The following is a 27,453-nucleotide window of genomic DNA, read 5'->3' as shown; positions in this document are numbered from 1 at the left end:
ATGAAGATGTTTTCATGTGGGTGTCAACTCTTGTCTGCTTGACATCAATTGACTTTTTGAGCATGCACACACACACACACACACACACACTTACACTCGCAAAAACTTCAGAGTAAGCCTGCCCAACTACCAGTTGCCCACGCCCCACATCCCTCCGCCGGCCCGCTCTGCGCCCAGCAGACGCCGCTTAATTATGTTGTCATTGAGTTTAATTGAAACTTTTGGGCAAGAATTTTAAAGTGGAAAACATTTTGTGTATTATGCAACACATGCATCACGCGGCATGCGGCATGCGGCGTGTGGAAAAGTGCAAGTGAATGGGTGCACGTGTCTATATGTTGAGGGGGGGGGGGGGGGGGGGCTGGAATGTGGGCGTGCCAAGTGGGTTAAGTGTGTTAGCTACAAATTCATGGCATGCACACAGGCGCCAAGGCAGGGCAGCAACAGCAACAACAACAACAACATCACGACGTTGACACACATATGCAAATTGCAACGCCATTAACAACAACAACAAAAGCAACAATAACTTGTATCTGTGTGTGTGTGTGCTTGTGTATGTGTGTGTGCGTGTGTGTGTGTGTGTGAATCAATACGTTTGACACTAATTTGGGCAGCATTTGCATTGAGATTCATTGAAAATGGCATCGTCAGTGCCTAAACAACAACAACAGCAACGACATCATCATCATTATTATCATTGGCATCATCATTCTCAGCATCATCATCATCATCTTTATCATCGTCATCATCAACATTATCATTGTTGTTAAAGGCTCGACCGAAAACACGAACACAAAAGCTTCAAATTGCAGCTGGGCCAACAAACGAACAGGCGAGTGATATGGGCAAGCGGGGCGGGCAGGGTACTCGTTAAACAGCGAGGCACCAGGGAGCAGAAGCAACAGCAGAAAGAGAGAGGGAGAGAGAGAGAGGGAGAGAGAGAGAGAGAGCGCTGAGGGTAGATGGGGAGACGAGGACAAAGCGTAATAAAGCGACTAAAAGTGCTTGGGCTAAGCATGAGGCACAAATCTGCTGATCCTGGTTGGGTGTCTCTCCTCCTCTGCGCCCCTCCTGTGAGTCTGGGTCTGTCCAAAAGGGAAGCTGCCTGTCAGGCAGAGCAAATGCCCGCTTGGGTTGTGGCTAAGGAGTTAATCCCAGGGCGCATTATTGGTTATATTGCCAGCTAAAGCGGTCGCAAAGCTGTTAAAATCAATTGTCGAGATATAAAAAACATTTCGATGAACTCTCCCCACGCTCCGCCTCTCTGTCTTTCCCTCTCCTGCTTCAACTCTCGATTATAATCGTGTGGCATGTGTGAGACTTTCAGCCGATTATAATCGATAATTAACGCTTAGTAGTCTTTCATTTAACATAAGCTAATCTACCCTATAGAAGAAAGTCTCTTCAGTTTTTCTGAAAATATACTTGAGTATCATATCTATGCATTGTTAGCCTGGCTTGTCAATCGTTAAGTTCTTGGGATATTTTTTAGGGTGTGGACGAGTGCTGAAAATAACATTCTTCTTCTTCGTCTCTATATGCCATAAATTTAGCTATTCATATATATACACTCAATATTAATTTGCATATATAATAAATATATGTTTAAATGTTATCTCACTATTTAAATTCGCTTGTCGCGAATCATTTTGCATTTGCCATTCTGATATTGGCGTAAATTAATAAATACGTTCAACATTTGTTAATGCCGAAACGATAATTGAATTTGCTTATCGCAGAGATGCAGCTGCATAAACATAAGTGCACTCATGTGCCAGTGTGAGTGTGTCTGTCTGTGTGTGTGTGTGTGTGTGTGGATATATATATGTAGTTATTGAATGGGTTTGGGCATTGAATTCTCAGTATTTGTGAAATTGCGCATACGCAATGTTGTCGCAGCGGGCAACCAACCAATCGCTTAGCCAACGAAATATGCTTTGCATTATGCAATGCGCCTGGCTGTTAATGCACTTGGTCACACACACTCATACACACACACACACACACACACACACACACATACAGAGCGCCGCTCCAAGCTCACACCCAGGAGCAGCATCAGCCTCGCATCAGCACGCCCGCTGCACTCCATGTATAAAACATGTTTTTGCATTAAACGTATTTCACATTTTGGATTTTGTATTTTGCACACACACACACACACATGCATGTGTATTATGTGTATATATTGTGCTACATTATTTATGAGGGAAGGACGTTAGGACTATGACGACCTCATGATGTTTCTAATGATTGCAGCAATCATGATAATGATCATCATGATGATGTTGCTGCTGCTGCTGCTGCTGTATTTAAGTGCACACACTGACACACACACACACACACACCAGTGCACACACTCGCACACTCGCTTGCCTTTTAAAGATGTTTAAGGTGCTCTGGCCTGGTTGCTGGCTGCTGACTCGTTGCCAGCTCTGCGACCTGTTTGACGTCATTTGGCTGCTCGTTTGCTACGCGCACACAAGTACACATGTATATATATGTATGTATATATACCCAAGCTGATCAGCAGACATTGAGCTTGCCTGGCCCCACCCCGCCCACTTACATAAAACATATATATATATATATATATATAGAGATATGGATAATTGAAATTTCCGCGTCGCGCCACATTTGTCATCCAACGCATAAGTTAAAAAAAAAAAAAGACGCCAAAAAACTTACTTGCTAAGTGCTTGCAACTACTATTGTGATAGTTTCTGATACCCTGTACATATTAACTGCATGGTATACTATAATTTATGGTTGATGCAGCCCTCTCTGTGCCTCCTTCTGACAGGGAATCACATGCTCAGCTGGACAGAACGAATTCAAATTAAATTTATCTCAAATATTTGCCTAATCTTGAGCTAGTTACATATAAATATAATTATAATCCATAATTGATTCGGTTAATAATTGCCACCACAATAAGTGCTTTGAACCCGTTTACAGGGTAGCTCAAGTCGTGCATGTTCAACTGCAGCAATTTCGTAATTTGTTGGTTTTCTTTATGTTGGCCTGGCCAGTTGCTTAGCGCAGCTCTGGTCCCATTTTTTCCTTTTTGGCTGGCGACGCGCAGTCTGAAGTCCTTTTTCTGATTGTCAGACAGTTGTGTCTATGCGTGTGTGTGTGTGTGCTGGCCAGCGAATAAATATCGTAGCATACTTTTTTGGGATTTGTCGATGCGCTTTATTAATGAACATGGCGCGCAGCGTGTCAACAGGGCTCAGCGGCTGGCCGTGACAGCGGGACGGGAAGGGAACGCCAGGCCAGGCTAGAGCGAGACGGCACAAATACATTGTATAAATATTATGTAAACACGCAAACAATGAAGTGATTTGTTGCTACTTAAATTTAGCCCCCGAGAAAGAGAGAGAGAGAGAGAGAGGGAGAGGGAGAAAGAGTGGTAGGGATGAAGGGAGGGAGAGTGTGTACCAACAACAAAAACATTGGCAGCTCAGAATTTCTATGCTTGCACAGTCGCAGGGGCAGGGCGGCGAGGAGTGTAACTGTGTGAATTTCTGTGTGTGTGTGCGTGTGTGTGTGTGGCAGCCACTGTTGTTGCGTCTACTTGGCTGCCTTCGCTTCGCTTAGCTGATGCTGCAACTTGAAGAAATCTTTTCATTTTTTGCTTTCATTTTTTTTTTTTTTTTTGCTCTACTTTGGCCGCAGTCTCCTCCAAGCCTTGCGCGTGTATGTGTGTGTGTGTGTGCAGAAAAAAAACTGAAATTAGTTGCCAAAGAAAAGCGAAAGAGAAAAAAAAAACATTTTTGAAAGGAAATACGTAGCCGGGCGTCGGTTGTCGAGCGCAGTCGCTGTAAAAGTAGCAAACAGAGCCCAAGGCGGCCAAAAAAAAATAATAATAATAAATAAATAAAAGAAAAAAAATGTGGACGGCAAGGGTTTGGCAGCCAGTTTCCAGCTTGTTTACCAACACTTAAACAGCCCGCCGAGTGGCACAAGCGCCGCCTGCCGTGCGCGATAAGCCAGCCGCAGAGATGAGAGCGCGGGAGGCTTGGCTAGAAAAACCGATGCCTGTACCTGTGGCTGAGTTGCCAATGTTGCCTCTGTTGCTTGTCACTTTATATATTGGCCATATACACACATATATATATATATATATATATATATGCTATCAGAAACAGTATGTCGCACATGTGGAAACGTCGCCAGGCACAGCAAAGAGCCAAAATCTATTTGAGAAATTCAGTTCAATAACTTTATGGCAAACATTATTTTTGGCATTAGACATGTGAACACATACATGCACATATACTAATGTATATGCATTGTACACGCTCAAAAGCATCAAAAGCTTAAATGCATTCTGCTTGATGTGACATTCTTAAATGCTTCACTGAAATTAATTAGAAAATGATTTATTCTCAAAGCGAATCTCAGCTAATTGATATTTTACTATTATTATTTATTTAAAGCGTGAACTATTTGTACAGCATTTAATTAAGGAGACCTTCAAGTTATCCTTGGCATTCACTAGCTTCGCCTTGTGGTGCAATAAGGCTTCGTTGTAGCTCCTTCTTAGATTCACACACACACACACACACACACACTCGCACACGCACACCTGTGCTGCACTTAACTCACTTAAATGCGCTCGGTCCAGATAGCGAAAGCCTCACTCAATTACCCCGCTCGGGCTGACCCGCCGCTGGGATCCATAATTGGCTGCCTGTGTGGGGCACTTTTTTGCTGTAATGCAATTTGAAACAAATTAAAAAGTTGTGCGTGGATATATTTTGCAGCCGATACACGAGAGTCGTGTGGCATGCAACAAAGCTGACGTGACCAATTTGGACATAATCAAATGAAATATGCGATAATAATGGCCAACTAATAGCGCTCAGTTCAGCTGCAATTCAATTCATATTGCAGCTCAATGCGATTGGCTTTGGCGGCATTTATAAATTGCCTTTGACGGGCAAGACACAGACCCATACCCAGTCCCAGACCCAGACCCAGACCCAGACCCAGAGCTGACCACTTGAGCCAAGTGCTTACACCGAAACGTAATTGGTGGAAAATGCTGTGGCTCCTTCGGCTGCAGCTGGTTTTTATCCGGTAATACTTAGTGCCATCACATTATTAAAACATTTCAATTATAATTGAAATTCAAAATGTGCGACTGCAGGCAAGGCCAAGTACGGCAACTAAGCAGCTCAGCTTAACAGTATTTAATTCAAATGTATATTGTGCACGTACCTATTATCTATTATCCGTGTCTATTTATATAAATATAATTCTATCCAATGGCGCAGCTGGAAAAAAATCCTGCTACTTGACGTGACTTCCCCTGAACGTGGCAACAAAGACCACTGACAACATCTGATGTGCCAGCTCGGCTGGGCCTGCATTGTGGGGGCGTTCTATGTCCTGTGTATTGTGGACGCAAGTGTGGGTGTGGCAATCCAATCCAGTTGATAGTCCCGTGTGCATTCTGTTGTGCAACTGTTCGCCATAATTGTGCATTGATTATCATAATGCTAACCATCGAAATTACGCAGAATATTGCGTCAGACAAGGGGGGCCCACTCAAAGGCCACTCAATCGTCGATTCAGTTAATCAGGCAGTCAATCAGTCTGTCAATCAGTTGGTGCACTCGATCGAATGAAGCGTATACTTAAACTGCCACATTACAGCAAACATGCTAAGAGGCTGCAAATAATATGCTATGTCTAAGTTCAACTAATGCGCGCTTCTTATTCTGATGTATTGATTGATGCTTGCGATGTATGCAGCTATGCAGTATGCCAAGGCATAAAGAATTCTATTCACATGCCAAGAGTCTGCTAACAATATGCTATACCTAAGTAATGTGCTAATCTTATTCTGATGTATTGATTGATGCTTGAGATGTATTTATGAGCTATCCTATTCACACATTGATATTGCCTTATTTCTGTATCTTTATTCGTGCTTGTATCTAGTTATATAGCTGTTAAACTGAAACCAAAACTAGATTTAATGTTGGCTATCTTCTTGTTAAATCTTGAACTCTTTTGTTTTCTTAACTTGCTGTCAAAGCTGGCAGGTATTTTCTCATTTAACTGTTAGCTGTAAATTACATATTAAATTTAACAGTTGGTTAAGCTGGAATACCCTAGATCTTTAGTCCGAGTAAAGGGTGGACCGAAAAATAGTTAAACTATCAGCATGAAAGCCTTCTTTGGCTCTGATTCGCTCTCTCTCCCTCTCTCTCTCTCTCTTTCTCTGTCACACACTTGTTGTTCTGCTCTCTCTGTTCTCTCTCTCTCTCACTCAGTCTCTATCTGCGTGTGTTTGTGTGTGCCTATCGCTGTGTCGGCTCAACTTCCGTTTCCGCAACAGATGTCTGCTCGCATCTCTTTCTGGGTCTCTCGCTCTCTTTCTTTCTCTCTCTCCAACTCTCACCCTCGCAACCTCTCTCTCTCTCTCACTTTAGCGCTTTTTATGCTAACGAAATGTTAAGTGCAATATTAAAAGCAAACACGAATAAATTTAAAGTTAATTAAAATATATCGAACGCATTCATTGACAATAATCAGAAACGAGTAAAGTGACGCGCAACGAAACGCGACAATTAAACGAATTTCAACACGAGATGCCAGAGCAGCACTAGACCCACTGGATAACAGCCCACCAGCAGACGAGCTAACCAAACCAACCAAGCATAACAATATGATTGCCACATTGTTTATTATATTTGCATTTATACGCGCCTTTCCCTGGAGTCGCCGTCGCGCATATGGCGCCGCAGCCGGACGCCCACCGCTGGCGCTGACCCTGATGCCTGGCACGGGCCCGGCTGCTGACGAGGAGGAGCAACAGCAGCAGCAGCAACACCAACAGCAACAACAACAGCAACAACAACAACAACTGTTTAACAATAACAACGGACCGCGCTCCTCCATCACAACAATGGGCAATGGCCATGGGCATGCGGAGCATATGCCGCGTGCGCGTCGCAAATCCTCCAAATTCCACGAGGTCACATTCAGCGGCAGCGTCGGCGGCGGCGAAAGCGACGGCGAGGGGGAAACGGGCAACGCTGAGCGCAGAGCAGCCGTAACTGCGGCGTGCACAGGCGTTGGCATACCAGCTGTCGGTGGCGGCGGCGGCGGCGGGGGCGGAGTAGCTGGCATGAAACGCCATTCCCTTGGTGCGACGAGCACGACAAGCAACTCGGGCTCGACAACGGCAACGGCGCCATATCGCACGCTGGGCACGAGCAGCAGCCGGTCGCGGGGATCGCGCGACTTTGGGCATGGCCAGCATGAGTATTACCAGCTGCAGGCTGGCTCCACCTCGTCAAGCGGTGGACGGGGGCTGACGCAACGCAGCGATACAATGGCCACCGAGGCGGAGGAGTTTGAGGATGAGGAGCGGCCGCCGATGGACGATGATGAGGATGAGAGCTATGATCGCGAAACGGAGGAGTTCTATAGCAATATACAGGATGCCACTGGCACCTCGAGCAGTCGCAGCAAACGCTCCTCGCTCTTCTCGCGCTCCGATAGCTCAGCAACGACAACATCCTCAAGTGGCGGCGGCACCTTTACGGGCGCCAAGCGCAGATCGGCTGCCTCCATCATATCCTCGTCCTTGTGCTCCGATATCATGGTCGGCAGCGATCGGCGCAGCTCGACGACCACCGATAACAGTGGACGTTCTGTTGCCGGCTCGGTGCCGATCAGCAGCCAGCGTCGTTCCAGCGGCCGCATCAGACGCTATGTCTCCCGGATGACCATCGCGGGAGCGAGACGTCGCACAACGGGAAGGTAATGCCAACGCATCGACACGCTGCGTTCATATGTCTCTTAATGCCTCTTTACTATTCGTTTCTCTTTCTCTCTCTCTCTCTCTCTCTCTCTCTCTCTCTCTCTCTGCTTATTTCAAATTGTTTTCTCTGTTTACAACCCTTAAGGGGCTTGCGCTCGGGTCCGACGTTTCCCTTCGCCCTCTCATGAATCAGCTCTTACATAGACAAGCCAAGAGATGGAGCAATGAGGCTTTGTATTAAGGCCATTTTTATAATGAAAACGTAAATGAGCTTTGCGCCTGAGATGGTTTGAGCCCGTGTCTGAGCGTCGAACCAGCAAACAGAAAGTTACTGGTTCAATTTTCCCTAAATCAATTGTTTTCATTAACCCCTAATAGAAAGTTCTTGCTTAAGGCTTACGAATCCATAACTTGCATATCTCCCAATATATCAAACGAATTTCTTGCGCAGTCAGAAAAAGTTGCTTTTTTAAAGAATCTGTTTAAGCAACCCCGTTCATTGTAGGCTCTCCTGGTGTTGTGTTTTTATTGAATGGACTCGACAATGTGCGTGAAAGGCAATAATACTTTCGTTTGATTTGGATTAATTTACTCATGATCCGTTCTCCTGTTGCCACTGCTCGTGCCTGGCCAGCAGCTTCATGCCCAACGGTCGTATCTGCTTGAAGGCACGCTCCAGGGTCGCCTCTTGAGCGGCTGGAGATTCCTTTGGTGCATTCGCCTCCTTGCAGGCGCGCGTGGCGCAGCGCATCCGTTGCATGCTGATCTCCTTGCAGGCCAGGCGAATCTCATCGCCGGTAAAATGCTCGGAAAGCTGTACCAGCTGTTCGAGCAGCCGGGACGTCAGGCTTACCGTAGTGCCCAGCAGGCGACTGATGAGACTGGAGCGCTCGGTGGCACTGGGCAGCTGGACGAGCAGCTTCTTTTCGAAGCGTCGCAGAAAGGCCTCGTCGATGTCCCATGGCAGATTGGTGCTGGCCAGGACAAAGACGCCGCTGAGCGTATGCTCCATGCCGTCAAGCAGCTGCAGCAGCTCGTTCTTGAAACGTTTCGATGACTCATGATCTGTGGCGCGATCCCGCTTCGAGGTCAGACTCTCAATCTCGTCGAAGAAAATCACGGAGGGGGCACGACGCGCCGCCATGTGGAACAGCACGCGCAATATTTTCTCCGACTCGCCGCGCCACTTGGATACCATAATGCTGGCCGTGATATTGAAGAATGTCACCTTGCCACGCGTCTCGGCGTACAGAGCCTTGGCCAGAAAGGTCTTGCCACTGCCCGGCGGTCCGTGCAGCAGCAGCGAGCGCCACGGCTTCAAGCCATGCGCAAACAGCTGCGGATACTCGATGGGCGTCAGGACCGCCTCCTTGACCAGCTCAATGGCGCATTGATTGCCGCAGACGTCCGTCCAGCGCAGCTTGATGTCCTCGCACAGAATGCTCGTCTTGACCAGCTCGGCCAGCGCCTGCCACTCCAGCGAGGCAAAGAGGGCATCGTCGCCCGCATGGCCGTGTTCGATTTCGGTCAGTGCACCCAGACGTGGCTCTGGTGTTGATTCGGCCGTCTCCATTTTTTTGATGTGCAGCGCCAGGCGATTGGCCTGCAGTTGTCCAGGCCCCTGTTGCTGCAGCTGCTGTTGCTGCTGCTGCTGCTGCTCTGTGGCCAGGCTGGCGGCAGCTGCGGCTGTCGCAGCGCCAACGCCCGCATGCCAGCAGGCCTGTGCATCACCGGGACGCTGCTGTGACTGCGACTGTGACTGTGACTGTGACAATGATTGGTCCGGTGCACCTGTCGCATTCTTCCCGGACTTGGTGGAGCTCAGCTCCACCTTGAGCTTGGGACCCATCTTCTTGAGTATGCGCGGATATTTGCCAAACTTCAGATTGAAGAAGCTCGCGTACTCCAGATAGATGGCATCCAGGTCGACATTGTCGCACAGCTCGTACTCCTCGGTGAGCCGCCCCTCGCCCTTGAGCGCCTCCGCGCTGCTGTAATAGCCGTTCTCCAGCAAATAGCGGTGCATCAGATACAAGAGATTGCGTCGCCGTGTGGTAAAATTTCGCACATCCTCGCAGAGCACCGTCGAGGCAGCTGTGGCCGCAACTCCATATTTGGTTTGAGGCTTCATCTGGCTGGGCAGCACGAGTTTTCCTCTGGCCACTAACTGTTGGTGTGTGCTGTATGTGTATTTAATATATATATATATATTTATTGGACTATTTATCTTTCGATTTTTGCCTGTTTATTGTCGAGCGCCGCGCGCCTAACTTCAACTATCTCATCGGAATGGGAGTAAAAACCTTTTCACTGACAACATTCGCATTGTTTGCCTGCTTCAAATAGAGTTGCCATAACAAACACGCCAGGGTTGTGCAGGGCAACCTCACACAGCTGCACAGTGGAGTCGACAGACAAAACTCACGGCAATTTCATGGCGTTTATTGTCATATTTTTGTTAAATTTCACGGGCATATTTGAGTGTCGTGCAGCTGTCTATTATGCCTAGCTAAGCCAGCAATCATTTAGCCCCAAACTGTGTGTCTTTAGTCCCACTGTGCGTATTGCAACGTTGTTGCCATTAGCTGCAGTCCACCAGCTGCAGCAAACAGTCATCAACATTTTGAGTATAGACAACCGCAAATATGTTTAGCCGCAAAAGTCAACAAGATGCGAATTGTTGCGGCGAGATGAGTGAAAATGCGGCTGATTAGCAGATAGATTGGGTGGGGTTTGGGATCTGTTCAGCTGCCACGAACCGTGCGTCAAATGTGTGTGTGTGTGTGTGTGTTTGTTTGTGTGTTTGTGTGCGTCAGCTTCTAATTAAAACTGAGCAGAGCAAGAAGGAAACACCAAAACCAAACGGCCAACCCGCAGCCAAATACTCTATTTTCTCAGTTTAAGTTGGCTGAGAATCGCATAGCAAGGCATTTGAGATACACGAAGTAGAATAACAGTTGTAACTAAATGTTCCTTAATTTAAGTAACTGATTAATAGTTAACCAGGACAATGAAGACTTTATGTTCCCTAAAAGTTTATAGGATCCAAAAGAAAACTTTTATATTAGGCTCGGCTAGTCTATGGTTCACATAAGTAAATTTGTAAAACGAATTGCTTGGATCTGTGACAAATGGACAAGTGTGATGAGCTAGTGAATGTGCTCGCATTGCTGAGTCATTAGGTGAATTGCAATCAGTTGTTGGCCAATGTGCGTTGGCCGTTGTGTCGTCCAACGTTGCCAAGAAGTTGCATGCACAATTTGTTTCTGGTGGCCACTAGGGCGACAGCTGTGCCAACGGTTAATCAAATGCGCGACGCAATGAAATGAGAATCAACGATGCTGATGGGCGGCTTCTTTTTGCTGCCACACTGGCAGGCTATGCAACATTCATATGCATCATATGCTGCCTATCAGAATTTTGCCTCCTAAAAAAACATCAACAGCCAAGGTAGCCGCGAGGTGGGCCAAATGGCGGGCGGGCTACAGTTGGCAGTTGGGGGAAGCTCTGACTAGTTGTGTGTGTGTGTGTGTGTGTGTGTGTGTGTGTGTGCTCATTTCATAACGCACGCTGCTTCGCTCGCACTTTTAATTTGGTTTGCACACAGCAATGGCAATGGCTGCCGTGACGCCTCCAGCTGCTCGAATCTTTTGGTGTCAAACCCATCCGCTGCACACGGTTTGCCCCAGCTTGCTTTGCACACCCATTGCACATGGCAGTCAGTCTCAGGCTTTTGTTAATGGCCTTGTGATAGTTTTTTTCTGTTTGTTTGTTGTTTTCTGTGTTTGTGTTGGCTCAAAAGCAGCTGCCACATACAAGTGTCGCTGCATGTGCCGCTGGATTGGTTTCTGGGTTCGGTTTCAGTTGCAGCTGCTGGGAATATTGTGGCCAAGGTCTTATATCAGTGCAGTTCTGAATGTATTCATTGAATGCACTCATTGGCCTGCTCGGCTCTCCATTAGTGCGCCTCGGCATTAATGAGTATGTCAGCAGTTCGTGGCATGAGCATAAAACTAGCTGCTCAATGCATAACGCACGCTTTGAGCTTTAAGGCCAAGGCAAAAACAATTGCATACATTTAAACTGCGTGCCCCAACGGCTCGACTCGTGCATGCTGCATACTTGCAGGCGTTGCCAAAGCCGAAGCCAGCAGCATAGCAGCCGCTTAATGCCAACACCTAGCTAGGCAAAAAGACAATGACTCAAAAAAGGGTTGGAGGCTGCTACGCATAGAGCTTGTCATTGTTGTGGCAAGCAGACAGGCAAGCAGGCAGGAAATGTGCCCCATGGCAGTCGCTCCTCATGCGCCTAATTAAATGTGCAAATAAATGTACGACCCGAGCTGATTGTGATGAGTGTGTCACCGAGTGTGTGCATGTGTGTGTGTGTGTGCTCTGATTGTTGTGTGGCATAGATTCCAACTGCTGCCAGAGGCAAGCCAGTAAGAAGCCAAGACTCAAAACGGCCCAACTTAATTAGTTTGTTAGGAAGGAAGTAGCTGGATGTGAAATGATTGTATGCACGACTGAATGAGTGTCTAAATGAATGGGGGAATGAGTGAAAGAATGGATAAAAGAATGAATGACTGAATGAGTGAATGAGTAAATGACTGAATAGCTGCAAACTTTTCGTATCATCGCGGGGCAGCAAGAAACAAAGAAAAATATATATATTATTCAATTCTCAACATTATGTGGCAAATATGTTAAATGAAGCACGCTTCGAAGAGTTGCTTGCGCACAGAAAAAGCAACAACAGCAATAACAAAAAAAAAAAAAAATAAAAGCTGCTAAGCGAAACTGAAAGTTGTGCCAACTTAAAACTGAAAACTGTGGCTCGCTGCCTGCCTCATAACTTTGAAAAGTACTACAAAGTATGCCATGGTAAATGGCGACATTGTTGCGCACGACAACAACAACAAAAACAACAACAATAAAAGTCGATACAACAGTATCAGCAGCAACAGCAACAACAACAAAAACAGCAACAATACGTGGCTAGCATCAACTTTGTGCCAAGTTTACTTAATGACCCCGATATAAATTTTACTTAAAACATCATTTTTCTTTACGACTTTCGCTGCCAAAAGCGTGGCCTTCAATGAGCTGACTGGCGGCGGCGGCATCGGCGTCGGCGTTGGGCAACAGGAGCTATAAGGAGCATAAGGAATGCCAGCGATAGAACGAGGCTGAACGAGGCCGCCAACAAGGACACAGCTGCGTCACAGCGTCCACAGGCCAAAGCACTAAGACCAGCAGCCAAACGGGCTAACAACTTGCTGTACGGCATCTGTTTTTGCTTATGAAAGTATTTTCCTTAATTATGACAACGCCCTCTCAGATTGATGCCAGTCACTGTCTCTGGCCATTAGTGTTTGTTGCTTTGCTGTCTTTGGTTGCAACAGAATCAGGGCAGCTGTCGACTGTGGCAACTAGCAATAAATAGCTGGCAGCTGCATTTCATAGAGCTTCATTTAACATTTTAGCTTGCAGCTTATCGTATTGTCAGCCGATTGAATATGTGTAATTACAATTTAACGATGTCTGATTGAGGTCTTTAAGCTCTTAACATACATGATTGATATCAATAATAGCTAGCACTTGTTTATTACATATTCATTTGGAGAGTATTTCGTTTAGAATTCCCAAATAGTTTTAGCAGCACACCAAAATCTAAATTCCGCCAGAGTACGCACAAAAGCCAAACATATTTGGCGCGCCATCTAGCGGTTAGGCTTACTTATAAAGTTGTTGCTTGCGACCACTGTAACTTGATCAGCGGCACAACTTTGGCGCGACTTCAACACGCCGTTGACGGCGCCAACGGCCCTAGGGAAACGCGTCTCTGTAGTGAAGTCAACTTTCAGCAAGTTCTCAATAAACTTGGCTACATTCGGTTCGCGGTTGCCAGCGACGCGGGGCTGGCGGAGGCTAGAGTTTGGCGCTTGTTTTCTGGGCTGGGGCTGGGACTGTTACGTTTTTAGCAGAGTTGGCGCAAAAGTTTTCATAAGCAACAATGACGCCGCTGTCGGCGTCGCTGTCGACGTTGCAGTCGCAGTCGACGCTGACAAAGAAAACCCGTACGAAAAGGGCAAAAATGTCTAACGAATTGAAAAACTTTAAAAGCGCCTTGTTAGGCGCGCTTCCGTTTCCTGTAGGTCGTCGCTGGTGTATCATTCCCCCTCCCCCCCTTCCGAACAACCCTCGCAATCCATTGCCAACTGCGAACCGAATCACTCGCAAAAAGTTAGCTGTGTCAAGTCAACATGACCGTCTATAAAACGACTCAAGTTTGGGCCAAACGCCCGTCGACATTTCAATTATTTACGCTCACAATGCGAGCAGTTAGTAACTGACTAAATAGCTAAGTAATTAACGTACCGACTATTCAACTAATTCATATAATTTTCTTGCAGCTTCGATGTAGAAAATGGCCAGGGCGCCCGATCACCACTTGAGGGCGGTTCACCCAGCGCCGGTTTGGTTCTACAGAATTTACCGCAACGTCGCGAATCGTTTCTATATCGTTCCGATTCGGACTTTGAGATGTCACCAAAGTCAATGTCAAGGAACTCAAGCATTGCTAGCGAAAGGTAAGTACCGATTGCCATACTTCATTTGATATTTATTGGTTCGGTCTTATGCTTATTTTCCAATTGACATCTCGCATATCGGCTACATATTCTTATCGAGTTATCCAGACTATACAGCGTACTACATATATTTGTTTTCATTCTCATTTTCATTTTCATGTTTTCATATGATTTGAGTTTTATACAATATTCACACGCATTTTAAACTCAACGACATCATCACAAGTGACATTCTCATCAACCTCATGCATAGATATAACGAGTGCAGATCAAAAGTGCAAATGATCCCTTCGCTCTTTGCTTTCACGACAGCTTTACAAATTGCTTAACACATTTATCACATTATCACATTTATCATGTTCATTTCTTGTGAAATACTTTGAAGAAACAAGAGTCCAGCAGCTCTTTACTTATTCAATTCTATTATGAACATCTCCTACTATTGCTCTAAATCCATTGAAACCAGCTGTTGTAGCTTAACCTGATTTAATTTCCGTTTACAATTTCTTATACTTCCTCTTTGAGTTCAGCTTCTACTACTTATTTGACAAATGTCTTGTCTTATATTTTCGTTTTCACACCTTAGTCTACGAATGCTAGGCCGACGTTTTCGACACCTTCTACTCCTTCTGCTTCTAATTTTACAACTACATCAACAACTATTGCAACATCTACTCCTACCTATAATACTACTTTTACTACTAGTCAACTTCTACTACTTTTTTGCCCATTCTAACGACTGCTACTAACTTTATTGCTAAGTCGACGTCATCTGCTCCTACTCTTCTAATTCTACTAGTACATCGCCAACTTTTCCTACTAATTCTACTATATTGACTACTATTTCCACCACTAGCGTTACTTTGCTACTATCTCGACGCACCCTACTCCTACTACGATCTTTACTACTATTCTTGCATTCTAATGACTATTTCTATTCTTATTCTTTTATATTACTACCTTATATACTACTACTTTTACAACAATTTCTACTACTATTGTGACTTATAGTGCAACTACCACTACTGCTTTTACTTCTACCTTATTTCTATTTTCACTACTATTTCTATAACTACACTTCCATGCAATTTCCACTACTTGTGTTTGTTTCCAACATTAAATACTATTGTTTCAACTACCTTAACTTCTGCTTCTTCTAATACTATTTTCTCTGGTAACTCGACTGCTCCCACTTTAACAGCTATATTTTCTACCCAAACCCTTCGCTTCTAGAACTTTTCTATCTATGCTTCAAATGTATTTCACAAGTGATTTAAAGAAATGTTCTTCAACAATTTTTGGTCTTTCGCCTCGTACATGTTATCTTTTCGCTTTTGAACATTTCCATTACCATCTCACAAATATGTGCCACCAATTTCCAGCATCTGTTGCTCTTGTCTGGCTGCCTTTGCTGCCACTATTCGCCATGCCACACCTTTGCTGCATGCTCGTATATAAGTATCTGTGTGCCCGTGTGTGTGGGTGCAAGTGTGTTTACCATCGTTTGCGGTATTTCAGGCACTTTGCCACATTTCAATGCCATCGCTGCGCTGCCCCTAGAGCCGAGCTGGCAACATCATCATTCGATGCTGGTCAAGAGCCGTCCCATTGATGGCATTTCTAAAATTCATAGCAAGCATTTCGCCACATCTGGCTGGCTCTTTGGTATAAATTCCTGACCAGCAGCTCCGGACTCCTCTCTCTCCAATCTGTGCTCTAAGCTCCATAGTCTATACTCTGTAGTCTGTCGTCTTTTGGAACGTCGCATCTCCGAGTGATTTGGTCCGGCTTTAAGCATTGTTTGGACAAAGCCTTCTTGACTAGCAACAACAACTCTGCACTATTCAGTCTATTCAGTCAAGCACATGTGAGAGCTCAGTCGCACGAAAACATTCGCATTGTTATGCAACTGGAAACCGGAAATGCATTTTTTTGGCAGCCATGTTTTGTGCAAGAAGCGCGACAACATTTCAGTTTTTGATACGTTTCTCAACGCAAAACGATTATACATTAAAACAATAATAACAAAATAATTGCACACAAAAACAAAGCCAACAAGGGTGTTCTAGTGGTGAGTGCCCGACTGGCAGATACCCTGAACCCAGCGCAGTTCTTCTTTCCTCCCACACTGTGAGCAAAACTTTCGTGATTAACTTCGGAGCTTATTGTCCAATCTCTGCCAAATTTTCGTTACATAAAAGCAGCATTCAAGTATATAAATATGGTCTATAAATATGGGATTCATTTTAATTTGTTTGGGAAAAAAGAAGAGCTTACCAAATTTGGTGTATCCAGCTCTTCTAAACTTCGAAATTCCAAGATCGAGGGGCTTAAGGTGACGGACAGACAGACTGACTGAGAGGCTCGATCGACTTGACTGTAGTTGCTGGGCAGAAGTGGAGCTGGAATCAAAGTCCCTTTCTACTGCCTGTTACATACATTCGCACAAAACTAGTATACCCTTTTTTACGCACATATAACGGGTTCGGGGTATAGCAACAACTGTAAAATCAAAGCATCAGGTAGCATCTAGTCAAAATAAAAGTGAGAAAATAACACAACATCGTATGGAATTGGCCTGGCATATGGTCAGCGGCGAAATGCAACCTTGGGCACAGAAGCATTTTACAGCTATTTTTACACGACTTTTTGGCTCTCTCTGCCCCGCGTCTGGGCGATGCTCAAAGGCCAAAATGCAAAAATATATCGCGCAAATCGTAGATGAAAAATTGCAAAAATATTTGGACCGCAAAACACTTAAACCACCCCCCCTTGCCCCCCTTGGCCCCCTTACTGCTGCGTCCCGCCGATACGCCTTCAAATAAAAACAACAACATGAACCGTTTGCCCATCAAGTGTGTGCCACAAACATACTTATAAACACATTAAAGCGAAGGCAGCAAAACAAAATAAAACCGAGGCTAAAGAAATAGCACCGACATTTAAATACACTTCGCAAAGAGTCGAATTCGGTGGAGTTTAATATACAACTATTCACTTTGGTAAAATCCGCGGAATAATTAATTATAATTAAATGTTGTCAAATGATATATCACAACATATTTATCATTGAATCAGAATGCTCATACTCTTTGATTTATCTGTGTCTAAATTAAATATCTTTCTTGAACATGCTTAAAACCAAAAGTTTTTTAATGGATGTCCTTTTGATCCCAATTAACTTCTGAATGTCGTCGCTTCATGTCAGTTTTATGTGTGTGTAATTCTACTTCTCTCTCTATTTCTTTCTCTCTCTCTCTCTCTCTCTCTCTTCCTTTTCTCTTTAATTTATTAAGTGTCAAGGAACGATGTTTCCTATTCTAAATAAATATATATATTTTTTCTTATACGCATGAAGCTTATTCAGGCAGAATGGAAATGATTGATGATTGACAACACGAATTGCAGCTGCATTTGAATAGCATAATTTCTCCTCATAGCCTTAAAACGTTTCATTTGTAAGCGTGAAAAATGCGTGAAAAGACCATATGAAATAAACTGTAAAACATTGCATTCTCAACAAGTTTCTCTAAAGTCTCAAATGACTTTATAAACTGAATGACCGATAGATAATTGACAACATGATCTGCAGCTGCATTTCCGCAACATCAATTCCTATCATAGTTTCGAGGACTTTCACACGCAAACGTGGAAAGCATATGAAATGAGTTGTTAAACATTGTTTTCTAAACGATTCTTCATTAAAAGGCATTGTTTATAGCTACCAAATAAAAAACTGTCCTCTGCTAAGTCAATAAAAGCATATGCCCTAGAACTGCGAATCGAAGTGCTGAGCACAAACTCAACATAAATTAAGCGAAAAACAAAACTATTAAAAAATTCAAGTCTGTGACTTTTTAGCTATGCAGTGCAGAGTGCTTGCCTAAAATGTGTGCCACATATATTATATAATGTGGTATCTATGCTATTCATATAGAGGCCGAAAAAAAAAAAAAAAAACAGAACGAAAAAAATTCTTTTTGGACTCGAAGCAAATGTGTCCTTGTGTCACAAATTGCTGGCTAAAGTTAGACGTGCCCCCGAGTGCAGTGGCCGCAGGCGCTGATGCTACTAGACAAGAACATAAAAACGATTTAATTATACATAGTTGAAATAAATATTTTTGGTATTTTTGGTATTTTTTGGCTCCCTTTTTCGGCCATTTGGCAGCGACAGCGACGAACGACAGCAACACAATTTGCATTTATTTCTCTTTATTTTCCGCATTTGGCTGTTGCCTTGTTCCGACCTGACTGGGCCAGGCCAAAAAGTTTTGGGTCTGCTTTAAAGTTTTTGGCAGGCCTCTAGTTACCCTGCAAACGTACCACCCACCCACCCACTCCCATCACCCCCTTCCGCAGAGCGTCGGGCGTCTTCTAAGCGTATTACGGAGTCCATCCGCTGCGTTTGCTTTCAATCAACTTGAACATTTTTGGTAAGACATATCGCAGCTCCCTCGTCTGCCAGTCTGCCACTTGCAAACAATGTTGTTGATGAGCCTGTCAATTGCACACAAATACACACACACACACATACATATTCACTTATATACCCTACACTCTGGCGCTGACTGGCCCCAGCTTAGCTGTCATGACAAACAGCGACCAAGTTGAGTGAAAATTTCATAAAGATTTCATCACTAATAACAAATAATTAGCTGACTGACTGCGGCTGCCAAATGTCAAGGGCAAATAAACAACATAAACAAAATAACAACAATAACAACAACAACAACAGGAAGAAACAACAAAAGAAGAATAACAATTTAATTTATTATGAGAGTTGAATGCAGCAGATAAATAGTTTAATAGCTGCTTATTATGAGAATTCCAACATAAGGATATACACCAGAGATAACTTAAAGATCTATATATATATATATATGTCTATTGTTCATATATGAAGCAGTTTACCTAGATAAAAGGCACAGTCGGAACAGCAAGGGCTAGAGAGTTGAATTTTTAATGTATCTACACATTCGTATGTATGTATATGTGACATATGTATGCATGTATGTGTGACATATGTATGTGCCACTTTGGGGTTTTTATTAGTTTCCACATCCGATGTCAAAAATGTACCATTCTATTCGAGCTTTGCACCCATTTTCCTCAGAAAAATAAATGAAACGCATTTCATACGTTGCGCAAATTCCACCCACTAGCGTGTAAGACTTGGCAGCTCAGCAAATTCGGGTAATGCCTGCCAATCATTTATAAAAACCATTGCGTAAACTGAATAAAAGTCAGCATTTACGTGGCACCAGTTAATTTCCATATATCAAATTCGTGTATGATTGCCAGAATATGGGTGGAATAGTGTATTGATTAGAGTTTGTTTAACGATTCGGAATTCACTTTTTCCTTCTATAATAAATGGAATGCAGGCAAGCAATTCATGCCACTGCCGCAAACACGAGTGCCAGTTGAGGGCAGTTAATATTGAGCAGCTGACAGGCAGGATCCTTTTTACCGATGCATTCAAGTGCAGGACGAGTGCCAAAACCAATACTCGAAGCCGTTCAGGCGATAATTGTGCCATGTGTTGATGCCAAAAGTAAACGTAGCTGAGTGCCGAGCAGGTGTGTGGTCAGGTCAATTGCTGGACATGCAGCAAAAACCACAACAAGACACACACACACACACACACATACATACACACACACACACATAGCTGTAGACATGCAAAGTCCTTTGAAAGTTGTAAGCTGCAAGTTGCAAGTTGCAACTGCTGCCTGCTGCTTGCAACTTGCAACTTGGGAAAACATTTTAAAGCCAAAGTACAAAACTAGCTGGCAGCTAGGGCGTGGCTAGCGGGCGTTATGTGTATGTATGTGTAATGTGTGTGTGTGTGTGTGTGTGTGTGCCGTTGGCATTTGCAAAATGTTTAAAATGCAAGTCAGAGACAAGCTAGTCGAGGGCGTGTGTGTGAGTGAGTGTGGTGTGTTTTTAAATGTCAACACTTCAACTTCGACTTTTGTGCTGATGTTGCAGCTGCTTCTGCCTCTGCCTCTACTGCTGTTGTTGTTGTTTTAGTTGTCGTTGTCGTTGTTGCTGTTGCAGTTGTGACGCGCGCAACACAATGACGTCATGACATTGCCCCAAAGGAGCCACTCGCTTATCTATCAATTGCCAGCGGGGTCAATGCCGTCGTGCTGTCTACGTCAACAGCAACAGCAACAGCAACAGCAACAAACGTGCCACAGCTCGTGCCCAACTTGTCCCGTTGGCCGTGCCCCTTGCCCATGGATAAGTCACCCGCAACGCTTAACTGCTGCACGTGATGTCTCAATTAGCTGCTTCAATCCCATTTGCCTCTCATTGCATACCTCAGGGCGTCACGCACAGGCACACACACACACACTCACACAGACACACAGCTACACAGACACTTAAACAGTAGAATTCACTTTTCTAAACAACAATAAAAAGGCGTCAATTATTTTTTACAGTAAATATGCAATAAAAAAACTCAAATAAATTGAAAAACTCGCTAAGAGAAAAACCAAAAAAAAAAATCCAATCATAAAAAAAATTGTATTTGATGTTCGGTTTTTCTTTTCTTTTTTTTATTTTTTGTTCTGTTTTTCGGTTCGTGTATTTCTGTTAACTGTTGTTTGTTGCAACTCGATAGCTGATAATCGATACATGTGTTTTGTACTCGTCCTACCTCTATCTACCTCTATATTTAGTCTATCTACTTATTACTGTTATTTGTACTATTATCGTTGTTTATTATTGTAACCCTTTGCAGGTTTAAAGACCAGGAGGCCTCTATACTCATTGACAGATCGTACGTATGCCCAGTTCTCTCAATCTATCTATCTATCTATCTATCTATCTATCTATCTATCTAGTTATCTATCTATCTATTTCCGACTAACTTGTAGCTATCTCTGTTTATTGCTTGATTGTATGCTTGAGCTGCACTTATTGTTTGTCTTGTTGTTGTTGTTGTTATTGTTTTATATATTTTACTTCTTTTTTTTAGTATTCTTTTATGTTGCATGTTTGTCTTAACTTACCTTTTTATGTTGCACCTTTGTAAAAAGAACATTTCGCCTTGTTCTTTAAACTTTGGAATACAATTTATAATAATTTGACGCTCTTTTATACTCGCTGATCCATCATTTTTTTCTATTGTATTTAATGTATGTTTATTATATTTTACTATTATTCTTCAGTTCTCAGCCATTTCATTAATTGCAACTAATTGCAAAGGTAGTTAATTAGTTTCTACTATTGAGGCGTTTTGCACAGAAATGTTTATACTCTGTTCTCGGTCTTCACTGTAATTTGATATACAATTAAAAAAACCTTCACAAATCGCATTTAATATTTTCTTATCAACTGCCACGCCCATTTGCGCTGAAGAAAACTGCTGCCTTTGTAGTTGAAACCAGGAACAGAGTATCCCAGCAGTCGGTAGCTACCGACTGCAGCTTATTGGCAAACAAATAAATATCAATTATTATGCAAAATATTTTAATTTATATATTTGCTGAAATATCAACACATATAACTTTAATACCTTCTCTGGAATCTTGGGCAATATTATTCATAATTGAATATCTCTTCATTTCTGCTGGAAAAACATTTCACTTCAAACTGTTATTCATGTTCGTGTGGCAACTCTTGCAAAGCTTGTTGAAATATTCGATTTGGGCCCAAAAAAAGTATTTCAGATACTTTCCACTTGCTGTGTGTGTGTGTGTGTGTATGTGTGTGCAACACTCGTGAGTCAGATAACGCTGCTTTTATTTTTGGGGCAAAGAATCTCACATGACGTGCCGCGAGCGCTGCTCGATTCACCAAAAATGTTCGTCCCAGTCATCATTTGTCGTTGTCGTCGTCGCAATTAAAGGCGCAAAAACTGTCGGCCAGCATGGGGCAAGGCTGGCGAAGCGCTGCCAAGGGGCAGCTGTTGAATGAATGCTGCCAAAGATGTGGTATAAAACAACAACAACAACAACTAGGCGATGCGGCGACAGCGCAGCTAATTTATATTTGAAAAACATTTCCTATTTCCTGTGCGACAAGCATAAGAAAAAGGAAAAGCCCAACACGAAATTCGGTCAGTCCAAATGCAAAATGCAAAATGCAAAATGCAAAATGTCAAAGTCTCAGCGCAGCCTTCGCCGAATCTGACCGCCCAACTATCGTTGGCCAAATTCAATCATAAGCCAAAGCGACCGCCACCAGCGTCCCTTGCATCCACACTTTGCCGCGTCGCCACATGCAGCGACGCTGTCGTATACGTAACGTGCATATTATTCATACGCAGCGTGACATCGAGGCAAAAAATCAACAGCAACAACAACAACAAAAAATAAAATAAAATGGAGGAGCAAAATGGGATTGCAAACCAAATGAAATATGTTCTTTTCGCGTATTAAATTTGCCGCCTCAACAAAATTTTGACATGCGCCCAATGCAAATCACACCCAACTACGTGTGTGTCTGTGTGTGTGTGTGCTGCCATATGCACTCTATGTGTGCGTGCGTGTGTGTGTGTGTGTGTCTGCATGCATTTGAGTGGCCTCTTGTGCTTTTAATAAAAATGCATCCCACACACGAATTTGTCATGCAGTCAAATCTCAAAAAAGCATCCATATTCTGTACATGCAAAATCCCCATATGAACATTTTTTTTTCATTTCTAATGTGCAGCGAGGTGTATAAAAATCGAAATGTATTCAGTAATTCCGATTAAAGTTCTTTAATACCTCAAAAAGTCCAAAAGTGCTCGTCACATCTGTGCCGAGTTCCAGTTTAAGAGCTGTATTTGTTTTTTTTTTTGTACTCAAATATTAAACTGCATACCTTTACATTTTGTTGGATTTTCGCGGAGGAGCTCTAACTCTTTAAAACGTTTGATTAGTAAATTCAAGAATTTTATTCTATTGTTTTTTTTTTTTTTATTAAAACAGCTATTGGAAATAGTATTATGCACGATTAATTGCTTATAAAATATTCATAGCTCGGAATAGAACTGAAGTATGTATCTTCGACATTTTTGGGGGCAAATATATATGATAAATCTGTATAGAATCTCAGCATATATCTTTTGATTTATTGAAATCAAATGTATGTGAAAAATATTTACTATGCATAGGAATAGTAAGAATAGGTTTCGTACAAATAACATAGAATAGTATAATAAATAGCCTCCACTTAAAAAGAGATTCCTTTGATTGTAGCTAATCAACAATAAACTGAAATGTCCAATAGAAACATCTATATTAGAGCATATGTTATGTTATGTTATGTTTTGTAAATGTTTATGAACAATTTCATCAGTCACTTGACTCGACTTCGATGCCCACGTTGCTGTCAGTCACGAGATTTCTTTCTATGCTGACCCAATGCCCCCATCACGCGCCAACAGTTGCTTGAAATGTTTTTCTTCTATTCTCGAGTTTGAGTGTCCGTCATGTGTGTGTGTGTGTGTGTGCGTGTGTGTGTGCTCAGCCGACATTTGTTTATTGAATGCAGCGCCACTTGCCGCTCGTCATTCAAGTGGGTTAAGTGACGCAGTGGGCGGACCAAGTCCCAAGCACGATGCGAATGATTATCGTAATCGGGAATCGGGCATGTGAAATCATCGGGAGAGGAATCGCAATTGAAATTGAAATTGGAATCGGAATCAAAATAAAAATCTTGGCTGCGGCGGCAGCGGCAGCGGCAATTTATGTGTGACGCTGGCCCATGCGGCGTATGAGTAATGTGCCCATGCCTCTCTCTCTCTCTCTCTCTCTCTCTCTCTCTCTCTCTCTCTCTCTCTCTCGCACACTCTCATTCGCTCATATGTGCTTAAGTGGAATGGAAGAAGCAGCAGCCGAGCGGGACACACAAGTGGGTTAGCTAAATTAAAAATTGCTCGAAATTATTATTAGAATTACGTGTGTGTGCGCTCATTTACGACTAACCTGCGAGAGATATTAAAAATAAACGTTAGTAGTTAAAATACAAATGTGCATATTTACATGCCGCCTGGCTGCCCCTTCTTACTCTCGCTCTTTCTCTCTCTCTCTCTCTCTCTCTGTCCCCCTTGTACTTATGTAATGAGCGTTCAAGCGAACAACAACAACAACAGCATCAACAACATCAACAAATGTAGATCGCCCGAAGGCAGTCAAATGGCAATTTGAGTTGAGAATTTATTAAGCATTAGCGTGGGTAAGTGCGCTAGAGGAAAAACAAAAAAAAAAACACAAAAAAAGACAAAAGAGCGAGCTTGACAAATAAAGAGAGAGCGTGTGAGTGGGACAGGGAGAGGATGAAATTAATTTTGCGTGAGTTGTAGAAAAATGAAAATAAAACAGAGATAGACAATCAGGTGAAGGCATAATATGCGCGAATTGTGCTTCTAGATGATAATAATGAACATGATTATGATGATGATGATGATGATGATGTGTTTGTTATTGTTGTTGTCGTTATGTCAGGCAAGGACGCCTGCTTGCCTTGCCGGACATTGGATATGTCGACTATGTGTGCGTGCGTGTGTGTGTGTGATATGGTAATAATATAGGGTGCATATTGGAACTCAATGTAAATAACGATTATTATTGAGAATGTGTAATTTGTTATAGGGTATTCCCGAAGGATCTACCCAGCTAGATTGATAGGCTACCATTGATTGAAATGTATTTAAATAGCTCAATTTCTACAGAACTTACTAAAAAATAGAAAATAAAATCAAATATAATAGAACAATTTTAAATTCATAAAAAAAATACTTAGCTTGCCTACAAGTCCTCTTAATAATTTACTTAAATGAAGGCTTTAAGTTCTATTGACACTTGGGATAAGAAACTTGAGATAATGAGGATGATCTATTTTCTTAATCCAAAGAAAGATTCTTCTGTCTTGCATTCGATAAACAAATTTGTGGCAGGGCAACACCCTGTATATTTCAATAATTGAGCAAATGTTGTACATGTTGTGTCAGTTCTTGTTCGTTCTTCTTCTCTGTTGCTGCTGTTGTTGTTGTGGCTCATGATGAAAAGCAAGCAAAAATCTTACGCGCGCAAAAAGCAGAAGAAGACAAATAAAAGCACAGGCACAAATGATGAAAACGAAATGACACACAAAAATAAACACACACTCGCACACATGCACAAATTAAATTTTTTTTTTTATTTTTATACATATTTTTTTTAAGTTGAATATAATTTGTTTCTTACGTTACGTTCAGCTCAGCTGATGGCTGCCGCCCGTTGCCAGCTGCTCAGCTGCCTCTGATTGCGCTGCGCTGTCTCCGTCTCTGTCTCTGTGGCCGCTGGCGGCGTCGTCGTCGTCGTCGTCGTCGCCGCTGCTGTCGTTTTCTACTATAATTTTCTTATTTTTTTTTATTCCTGAGCGCGCAAGTTGTGTTTTGAGTTTTGTATTTTTGCTGGCCACGCCGCGGGACGCGCTCATTCTCGGCCAGCGCGCCCTCGTGGAAAATTCAAAAAGCATTTGCGTTGTCGTCGCGTTGTTGTCGTTGTCGTTGCTGTTGCCTATGCCATTATTGTTGCCATCTGAAATAATCCGCAAGATAATAGTTGCAGCAATCCGAGAAATCGCAATAGATACACGGAAATTGGAATTTAAATTGAAATTGTGATTGAAAATCGGCCAAACTCTCGCTTCAGGTCAAACTGTTGCCGGCTCTAATGATCGAGCCTTAAAGTTTATTTTCCATTTGTTTTCCTGTGTGTGGGTGTGTGTGTGTGTGCTCGCGCGTATGTGTGTGTGCAAGTGTCGCCATGTTGAACAAAAAGTCAGCATCGTCGCAGTCGCTGCCGCGTGTGCACAGCTTCTTCAATATGATACCCTCCATAATGCAGGACGATCTGGCCGTTACCATACTGGCCGATCGGGATAACATGTTCTCCATCAAATCGCAGCGCAGGTAAACCCCAACCCCAACCCCAGCCCCAGCGCCCAATCAGAATCAACTAACAAAAGCTCGACTAGTTCTTGCCGCTCGTCCCCTACACAGCCCAATGGATGCTGCCTTTGTATTTATATTTTCATTTTTAATGATGCCACAAAAAACAACACAGAAAATCTGTCTCGGCTGTCAGTTTATTTAGTTACGCATCTCTGGCGTGCATACATATTTCTTAATTAATTATGAGCACACACACACACACACACAAAGTAGACTCAAACTTTGCTAAAGATACAAATGAAGTATCTGATCAAACGATCTGTTTGTCTAACTTTCTTTATGGCACACTTGTTTTAGTTTAATTAGTGTGTGCTACATCGTGCTTATATTTATCAACATTAATTGGCTAATTAAAATTGCTCTTCAAATCACTTTCGATACAAGTTCCTCATTTTATGCTCAACAACAATGAAATTAAATATATATGTGTTAATGGCGTTTTCTAATATCGATATTAAAATTCTCTTCACGTTGGCAACATTAAATGAAATGAGTATATATTTGTGTTTAATTGTTATAACTATTAAGCTTGTTTGAATTCAATTCAGAAAAACCATAAAATGTTTAATTGATTCGCAGGATTCTCACAAAAGATCTGATATCTATTAGACTGATAAGAAAAAAAGGAAATTTTCATTTGAATTCAATTTGCTTGTCTGAAAAACATTTAACAATTTGTCTATGCTTTTAGAAGTAAGACATCTTCAATCCCAATTATCATATATATATTCAAAATCAGCATCAACTGTCGAGTTGATATAGCGCGCCTGTCCGTCCATCCGTCCGTCCGTCTCTCTTCCCTTCTCTCAGTCTGAAAACTATCGTCTTGAATCTTAGCATAGGACCATAGTACTTGTGCTGGAACCGGCCTAATCGAGCCACTATATCATATAGCTGCCTTAGCAACGATCGGTCGGAGAGTAGATTCTCGTATAAAAAAAAACTTTTTGGGCTTTCAAAATATTTTGACCAAACTCATATGTAAAATATGCAAAATCTTGCCAATGGGCTACTATATTATAGCAAAATTTAGTTTCTTATTAAATCCTAGGCGTATTTTCTCCTTTTTTATTTAATTATCAAAATGTAATATACTTAAATGTAACTCAAATCATTATTTCAAAAATAAGGCAACT

At 42.7% G+C, this 27,453-nt stretch overlaps 2 protein-coding genes across 15 annotated transcripts in view; one reads left to right on the top strand and one right to left on the bottom strand.

The window, feature by feature from the left end:
• The window catches only part of dnc (phosphodiesterase dunce), a 210,619-nt gene that overhangs the window by 151,909 nt on the left and 31,257 nt on the right, over positions 1-27,453 (top strand). For 8 of the 14 annotated variants that reach the window (XM_032440245.2, XM_032440239.2, XM_032440240.2 and 5 more), the window contains 2 exons: positions 14,202-14,378; positions 21,132-21,170. In XM_032440245.2, the coding sequence (XP_032296136.2) occupies positions 14,202-14,378; positions 21,132-21,170 (216 nt within the window). Of the gene's footprint in view, positions 1-6,458; positions 7,786-14,201; positions 14,379-21,131; positions 21,171-25,822; positions 26,276-27,453 lie in introns of those variants that run through there. The other 6 variants (XM_070211237.1, XM_032440241.2, XM_015169138.3 and 3 more) reach the window with 4 other exon arrangements.
• On the bottom strand, positions 8,268-10,081 carry LOC6635602 (katanin p60 ATPase-containing subunit A-like 2). The gene is made up of 2 exons (XM_032440246.2): positions 10,028-10,081; positions 8,268-9,966 (listed from the first exon to the last, which is right to left on the bottom strand). Exon 2 carries the CDS (start codon positions 9,915-9,917, stop codon positions 8,379-8,381), a length of 1,539 nt encoding a protein of 512 aa, XP_032296137.1. The 5' UTR covers positions 9,918-9,966; positions 10,028-10,081; the 3' UTR covers positions 8,268-8,378.

The sequence above is a fragment of the Drosophila virilis genome, chromosome X, assembly GCF_030788295.1.
Source record: "Drosophila virilis strain 15010-1051.87 chromosome X, Dvir_AGI_RSII-ME, whole genome shotgun sequence".
NCBI lineage: Eukaryota > Metazoa > Arthropoda > Insecta > Diptera > Drosophilidae > Drosophila > Drosophila virilis.
This window is presented reverse-complemented; position numbering and strand designations above follow the sequence as displayed.

What these genes read in the sequence shown, in the direction of transcription:
- LOC6635602 (XM_032440246.2), bottom strand. Translation starts at nt 9,917, where the DNA reads ATGAAGCCTCAAACCAAATATGGAGTTGCGGCCACAGCTGCCTCGACG.